The following is an 8,843-nucleotide window of genomic DNA, read 5'->3' on the forward strand; positions in this document are numbered from 1 at the left end:
TTTCTTGATTACTGTAGCATATGTAATAAGTATTGAAATTGCAGTGAGAGCACTCCAACTTTGCTCTTCTTTTTAAGTATTGTTTTGGTTTTTCTTGGTCTCATGAATTTTCTTATGAATTTTGGAATATGCTTATAAATTTCAGCAACGAATCCATCTGGGATCTGACAGGGAGAGAACTGGATCTGCAGATCATTTAGGTAGTATTGCCAGCTTTCCAACATTGATCCATAAACAAGGAATGTCTTTTCTTACTTAGATTTTCTTTCATGACTTTCAACTATGTTTAGTAGTTTTAAGAGTTAAGCACTGCATTTGTTTTGTTATTTTTTCTCTATGTATCTTATTTTTGATAATTTTGTACATGGAATTCTCTTAATTTTATTTTCAGATGATTTATTTCTGGTATATACAAATAAACACTGCTTTTTGTATACTGATTTATATCTTAAACTTTGCTGAACTCATTTATGAGTTGTAATGATTTTTAGTTATAGCTTATGAATTTTTCTATTAAAGATCATGCCATCTGCAATTAGAGGTAGTTTTATTATTTCCTTTCCAGTCTGGATCTCTCTGGTAGCCATAAAGTTAAGGACAAAAATGAGTTAATCATCCCTGTCTTTTAATTCTAATGCAGCTATTTACTGTTTGCAAATTGTCCCATGAACAAGCTTTCTGATAGCAAATAACTCAGTAATGTTTGAAAAATTAATTCATTAAAATGCAGAAATAATTTATATCTGGATAAAATGTGAAAACAAAAAGCACATACTTTATTAAAGCTCATTAAAAATGATTATCATAGTTCTCTAATTTAGGGATACTTAAAACTTTACCTCAACTAACTAAATAAAATTATACAAAATGTTATGTTCTATTTGACTTATTGCACAGAGCCGATAGATGTAAGAAGTATGAAATAACTTTTTGTGGATTCTACGTCATTAAAATACCAAACCTAGAGAATGTTTTGCCTTTTCTATAACCTCCTTGAACACACTGTTGACCTCCTTGTTTCTCGGGCTGTAGACTATAGGGTTCAGCATGGGGATAACCATAGTATAGAAGAACGCAGATGCAATTTTGCCTGTGTCCATGGAGTGACCGGAGCCGGGCTGTAAGTACATGATGATAACAGTTCCATAGAATAAGGAAACTGCAATGAGGTGAGAGCCACAGGTAGATAAAGCCTTCTGATATCCCTCACCTGAGTGCATCTTCAAAATGGTGATAAATATGAGCAGGTAGGAAATCAAGATAACAAAAAGTGCAAAAAAGACGTCAAAGCTTGAAATAAGAAGAAGGATCAGCTCACTAATGTGCTTCCCAGAGCAAGTCAGAGTCATGACTGCTGGAACATCACAGAAAATGTGATGGATCACACTGGACATACAGAAAGAGAGGCAGAAGGTGTCTCCAGTTTGGATAGAAGCATTCAGAAAACCAACGACATAACAGCCTATGGCCAGATGAGCACACACACTTGCAGTCATCATGGTGGTGTAATGGAGGGGTTTACACACTGCTGCGTAGCGGTCATAGGCCATTAAAGCCAAGAGATAACATTCCACAGTACCCAAGAATGTAAAAAAGAACATCTGAGCAGCACACGCATTGTAGGAGATGACCTTGTCTTCAATAAGCAGCCCACCCAAAACCTGTGGAGTGACAGTTGATGAGTAGCAAAAGTCCACCAGAGACAGGTTACTGAGGAAAAAGTACATGGGAGAGTGGAGCCGAGAATCCAGCAGGATCAACATGATCATCCCCAGATTCCCAATCAGAGTGACGAGGTAGATGAGCATGAACATTATAAAGAGGGGAACCTGCAGTTCTTGGGCACTGGTTAGTCCTTGCAGGATGAATTCACTCACCTTCGTTTTATTCTCCATGGATGTGATCTGAGAATCATGAGATGCTCTGTAGCAAAGAGAGATAAAGAAACAGAGTCATGAACAAAACAGAGTTGCAAAGAAATTACAATGTAGATGCATTATTTCATTATAGCAAGAACTAATTCTTCACTATTCTCCAGATCTAAAGTGTGGACACGATAAACATAATTTAATAGATAACTATCTGTACAGTAATAGACCTAGCAGGAAGACACTTCACAGATCACCTTCCCAACGTCTTAATTTTGTGTATGAGTAAACAGAGTTGCAGAAAAGGCTAATAAGTCAAGTCTACATGCTTGGAATAAATCCATCTTCCAAATTAGATCTTTTGGTCTTCTAACCGTTTCATGCTTGTATAGTTCTCACGTACTAGGTGCTTTATATGAATATATTTATTTAATCCTCTCATCAACTCCATTAGGTTGATTAATTATTATTCCAAAAACAGAATCTGGAAAGAGGTATATTTTCATTTACATGTAAGCCCTACTATTTACTACCTGGAAGGTACTGGTCCTAAACTATGTTCTCTGAGCCTCATTTTATTCATCAATAAAATCAATGTGGTGTGGGGATCTGCTTAAGGGATTATTATTGAGCTAAATGAGATAATGTTTTAAGAAAGCACAATGTGGGTGTTAAGCACAATCGTAATGAGTGTATAGATGATCATTAGAAAAGGGAACTCTTCTACACTGTTGATGGGACTGTAAATTAGTCCAGTCGTTATGGAAAACAGTATAGAGGTTTCTCAAACAACTACAGATAGAACTACCATAGGACACAGCAGTCCCACTCATAGGTATATACACAAAGGAACGGAAATCATCGTGTTAAAGAAATACCTGCACTCCCATGTTCATCACAGCTCTGTTTACAATAGCCAAGATATAGAACCAAATTAAATGCCCATCAGTGGACAACTGGATAAGGAAATTGTGGTATATATACACAACAGAATACCACTCAGCCATAAAAAAGAATGAAATTCTATCATTTGCAGCAACATGGATGAGCTTTGAGAAAATTAAGTTAAGTGAAATAAGCAAAGCACAGAAATAGAAACACTGCAGGTCCTCACTCATGAGTGGGAACTAAGATACAAAGAAAGAAAGAAAGACTATATTAAAACATTGAATGTTCAGGAGAGAACAGACTTAAAGTTTCTAGATGTGGGAAACACGGAGGGGAAGGGGGGATAGGGAGTAATTGGGTAAGGCACACAAAATGTAACGTGATTTTTAATGATGAACATGCTAATACTATTGATTTGACCATCACATACTGTACACAAATTCTGATAGTCAACTCTGTACCCCATAAATATGTATAAAGAAAGATAATTTTTTAAAAAGAGCATCACCTATCCTAGGGTTTTGCTTATTCTATTAAGGAAAGCATCACACCATTTCATAAATATCACTGCACTATTGCCTGAATAAAATGTTTTTGCACTTGAATCTTAGACCCATGTCAAGGATCGAGAAAAACTGTCCAGTCATATCTGAGCTCAAAAACTCACAGAAGATGTAACTGCTCTACTGTTCTACATAAATTACATTTCTCACTAAAAGTGTATATTGAATATAAAAGCTTACCTTACTTCTTGAAATGAGGGAAATTAAATCTTGAATTGTATGTCTGAAATCAAAAATTTATCCCTGAGAACATTCCTAGGGCTACAAAGCAGAGTTGGGGGGAGAGAGGGAGGGGGAGGGAGGTTGGGGAATAATTGGGTGGGGACAGGGTACAAAAGTAATTTCTGGTAATGGGTATGCCCCCAGTATGAATCTGGCCCTCACATCATGGGCACGAGGGGTGACAATTAGCTTTGTATCTCTTGAATATTCTTAATAAAATAAATTTAAAAAGATTTATCCCTGGAAGAATACATAAATAATATTTGAGAAACTCTCTCAGGTGCTAATTAAAAGGTTCCAAGACTCACTGCATATACTCAGTTATGGGAGAGATTGCTATGTAATGAAAGTATCAGCACATGTTTCAATAAATGATGGCCAGAGGCTCTGCTCTGAGTCTGATCTCTTTAAAATAATGTTATGTGAGGTCACAATAGGCATTTCAGAGCCTAATGAATAGGAACCAGGAGAAAATTGAATGGGCATGGAGCCCTCTGGGGAACAGGGTCCCAGTGAGGACAATTGTTTCTATTCATCTCACTTATTTACAGAAGAAGCAATTAAACTGTGTGCAGGGCATAGTGTTGTATGTTGTATAGCAGACACATGCATTTGCACTACTTGATGTCATACCTTTTCCCCTCATTTTTTAAATCAAGGTGACATTTACATGTATAGAGAGTGAGTTTAATTTACATTTATTGTGATTTTTGTTATTTGAAATATATCTCTAGAAATTTATTTTATATCCTATATGCTGTGTTTTTATTTATTTTGTTTTTTCACCTTTTTATTGTTTTAGGTAATATAATGAGTTACTAGGCCACTAGAAATTTTAGGAGATTGATAAATAATATCTCTATTTTCCCTTCCTGAGTTACAATGAACAGGCAAATATAGTGTAGTTGTCAGAGAGATAAAGATTAGGATCTAACTTAATCTTAGTGAGTCAATCTGAAAATTTTGTTCAAATCTGTAGCCAGAGGGTTTCTTTGCTCCTCCAATTTACCCTCATGCAACAGCCACCATTGGTGTTTTACCCATATCTTCTTGGCACTCACTGTCTCTCTAATGACCAATGTGTATTCAAAAAAATTAACAGTCTGCAACTCTTGAACTAAGGGCTTATTTTTCTGCAAGAATATGATCAGCGCATGTGTGAACCATTTAATTCCTCTGGGGCAGCCATTAGTAAATGTGAGAAAAAGTAGAACCCAACATTCCCCAGACTCCTCACCTTTCAGATGTTACCTGAGAATCGTTTATACATGGTTCCCAGGACAATCAAGTCTCAGTTGTCTGTAGATGTTACCTACCCACAAACAAAATCCTGTACTGACTTCTCCTTATCTCACTTTTCCACCACCCTACCAGTGCCTTCTGCTATTAATTCCCAAATAAACTATTTGAATTCAAATCACTGACCCTGGGTCTGCTTCTGTGGAACCTCGTTCAATGCATATCCCAAGATTAAGCATCTCTCCTTTGCACAGGCAGATCCTGTGTCATTATTGTTACCAAAGAGTAGGATAAGTAGAACAGAAAGCATCCTGGCTGCAGAAAAGCAGGAAGAAAAGAGAAAGCAAAAAGCAGAGTAACAAAACGTGCTCTGTTCCTTCTTCCAGATTCCTCAGTCTAATGTATTTACATCCCTTCCCTCTTATTGAAACACTTTTGCTATCCTTCTGTACCTGTGCATTGTAAGTTTTCTTTTTTATGTGTATTTGATCATGTCTTGATTTCACCTTCCCAATCAAATGGTTATTTTCCCTGAGATTTTTGAAGAAAGTCTGCTGACTTCTATTCTATTTTTCATATAAAAAGACTGATACCAGGATGGTTATTACTACTTTGTGTGTTTCTCTGTCTGTCATCTAAAAAAGTTTCTGTTTCTTATTTTTGCATTTTCACACCAATGTAACTCAACAATTTTGTTGTTGTTGCTATTAATTGTATTACTCAGAAATTGGTGTGATTCTACAAACAGAGAACTTAAATTTCTTCAATTTGGCAAATTCTAAGCCATTTTATATTTGTTTTTTTCTCTCTTTTCCTGACAGTTTTTTTAGTGAAAGATAATTGTTGTATGTATTTGGGGGGTACAGAATCGAATATCAATACACGTGTACAATATGTGGTGAGCAAATCAGGATAATTATATACTCATGTTTACTAAACGTAATCAATCTTTGTGACCCTTAACTAGTTTCTTGCCATTCCTCCTCCCTCTCACCCTTCCACCTCTAATAACCACAGTTCTGCTCCTTTTTTCCAAAAGTTTAAAGTATTATTGTGATTGTTCATTTGTTTGTTTGTTTGTTTGTTTCTCCTGTGAAGCCCCATCAGGTGGTGTGCTGCCCAGCCCAGACTCTCCTGCCCCTGTGGCTGCAGCCAGAGGGTGTGTATGCTAGTGGCAGTGACACTTCCTCGCTTGGGGAGTGGTTCAGTGCATTTACCAAATAGCTCATTTTGGAACACGGTCACCCATCTGAGAACTAGAGAGGCTGAAACTGAATTCTTGAAGGTCCCTCAAGCTCCCTTGTTGGTAATGGGTAGGTAGGCGTGTCTGCACGTGGATTTTCTATCTCTTTTTCCCAGGATGTACAAAAGCTACATACCCCAGGTAGGGAGTGCAGTGGTCCACTTTCTAAACATTTAAGGTCTTCTATCTCTGGATCAGCATCTTGTAGACAGTGTCTGGGAAGGACCACAGAGTCTGAACTTGGCTGCTGCCCTCAGTGCACATGAAGACACTATTCTCATATATAGCCCACACAGAGCTGACGTTGACCAGAGGATCACTGTGGCAGTGCATGCTCTAACACAGGTTGAAATCTCCTCCCTGCACCTGGCTGCTGGCTGAGATGGTCTTGTTTCTTCTGGGTCACACACCACCACATCGACATAACTGCAGTGCAATGTTCATTGCAGCACCATTCACAATAGCCAAGATATGGAGGCAACCTAGGTGTCCATCATGAGGTGAATAGATGAAGAAAATGTGGTATACATACATAAAAGAATACTGTACAGCCTCAAAAAATGGAAAATTCTGTAATTTGTGACAGCATAGATGAACCTGGAGGACATTATGCTAAGGAAATACCATACTATCTTGATTACTGTAGCATGTGCAGTAAGTATTGAAATTGCAGTGAGAATACTCCAACTTTTTTCTTCTTTTTAAATACTATTTTGGTTTTTCTTTTTCTCATGAATTTTCTTATGAATTTTGGAATAGACTTACCAATATCAGCAAAAAAGCCAGCTGGGATTTGACAGGGAGGGAATTGAATCTGTAGATCAATTAGGGAGTACTGCTGGCCTCCAACATTGATCCATGAACAAGGAATGTCTTTTCTTACCCAGATTTTCTTTCATGACTTTCAACTATGTTTTGTAGTTTTAAGAGTTAAGCACTGCATTTATTTTGTTATTTTTTCTCTTTGTATCTTACTTTTGAGAATTTTGTATGTGGAATTCTCTTAATTTTATTTGCGGATGATTTATTTCTAGTATATACATATGCCAATGCTTTTTGTATATTGATCCTATACCTTAAACTTTGCTGAACTCATTTGTGAGTTCTAATGATTTTTAGTGATTGCTTATGATTTTATATATTAAAGATCATTTCATCTGCAAATAGAAGTAGTTTTATTATTTCCTTTCCAATCTGGATCCCTTTGATAGTTATAAGGTTAAGGTAAAAAAAAAAAAAAAAAAAAAAGTTCATCATCTCTGCCGTTTAATTCTAATATACTTATTTACTATTTGTAAATTGTCCCATGATCGAGCTTTCTTAAACCAAATAACTTAGCAATTTTTGAAACATTAATTTATTAAAATGCAGACATTATTTAATATGGATAAAATGTGACAACAAAAAGCACATACTTTATTAAACTTCATTAAAAATGATTATCATACTTCTCTAATTTGGGGATGCTTAGACGTGTACCTCAACTAACTAAATAAAAATATACAAAATGTTTTGTTAAACATGAGTTATTGCACAGAGCAGATCTAAGAGGGATGAAATAGCTTTTTGTGGATTCTACATCATTAGAAGAGTAAACCTAGAGAACGTTTTGCCTTCTTTACAACCTTCTTGAATGCACTATGGACCTCCTTGCTCCTCAGGCTGTAGACCATAGGGTTCAGCATGGGGATAACCATAGTATAGAACACAGATGCAATTTTGTCTGTGTCCATGGAGTGCCTGGAGCTGGGCTGTAAGTACATGATGATAACAGTTCCATAGAATAAAGCAACTGCAATGAGGTGAGAGCCACAGGTAGATAAAGCCTTCTGATATCCCTCACCTGAGTGCATCTTCAAAATGGTGATAAATATGAGCAGGTAGGAAATCAAGATAACAAAAAGTGCAAAAAAGACATTAAAGCTCGAAATAAGAACAAGAATCAGCTCACTAATGTGCTTCTCAGAGCAAGTCTGAGTCATGACTGCTGGAACATCACAGAAAAAGTGATGGATCACATTGGACTCACAGAAAGAGAGGCAGAAGGTGTCTCCAGTTTGGATAGAAGCATTCAGAAAACCAATGACATAACAGCCTATGGCCAGACGAGCACACACACTTGCAGTCATCATGGTGGTGTAATGGAGGGGTTTACACACTGCTGCGTAGCGGTCATAGGCCATTAAAGCCAAGAGGTAACATTCCACAGTAGCACAGAGTGCAAAAAAGAACATCTGAGCAGCACATGCATTGTAGGAGATGACCTTGTCTTCAATAAGCAGCCCAGCCAAAACCTTTGGAGTGACAGTTGATGAGTAGCAAAAGTCCACCAGAGACAGGTTACTGAGGAAAAAGTACATGGGAGAGTGGAGCCGAGAATCCAGCAGGATCAACATGATCATCCCCAGATTCCCAATCAGAGTGACGAGGTAGATGAGCATGAACATTATAAAGAGGGGAACCTGCAGTTTTGGGGCATTGGTTAGTCCTTGCAGGATGAATTCACTCACCTCTGTGTTATTCTCCATGGATGTGATCTGAGAATCATGAGATGCTCTGTAGCAAAGAGAGATAAAGGAACAGATTTTGAACAAAAAAGAGCTGCACAGAAATAGAAATGTATAAGCATTATTTTATTATAACAATAGTTTTTCCCCCCATTATTATCCAGATCCAATATATGGACATAACACAATTTAGTGGTTAACTTACCTATATGGTAATGGATATTTGAAAAGAAAAGGTCTTCATGAATCATCTTTCCAACTTCTTAACTTTGTATGTGAGTAAACTGAGTCACAGGAAAGGGATAATGGGTTC

The 8,843-nt window shown here is 37.0% G+C and overlaps 2 protein-coding genes across 2 annotated transcripts; both read right to left on the reverse strand.

Moving 5' to 3' along the window:
- Positions 1–947: 947 nt before the first annotated feature.
- Positions 948–1,898, reverse strand: LOC134375332 (olfactory receptor 5B17-like). The gene has a single exon (XM_063093685.1). It carries the CDS (start codon positions 1,893–1,895, stop codon positions 948–950), a length of 948 nt encoding a protein of 315 aa, XP_062949755.1. The 5' UTR covers positions 1,896–1,898.
- A 5,708-nt stretch (positions 1,899–7,606) lies between these two features.
- On the reverse strand, positions 7,607–8,554 carry LOC134375346 (olfactory receptor 5B17-like). Its single transcript, XM_063093713.1, has one exon. It carries the CDS (start codon positions 8,549–8,551, stop codon positions 7,607–7,609), a length of 945 nt encoding a protein of 314 aa, XP_062949783.1. The 5' UTR covers positions 8,552–8,554.
- Between the last annotated feature and the right edge of the window lie 289 nt (positions 8,555–8,843).

The sequence above is a fragment of the Cynocephalus volans genome, chromosome 4, assembly GCF_027409185.1.
Source record: "Cynocephalus volans isolate mCynVol1 chromosome 4, mCynVol1.pri, whole genome shotgun sequence".
In the NCBI taxonomy this organism is placed as follows: Eukaryota; Metazoa; Chordata; class Mammalia; order Dermoptera; family Cynocephalidae; genus Cynocephalus; species Cynocephalus volans.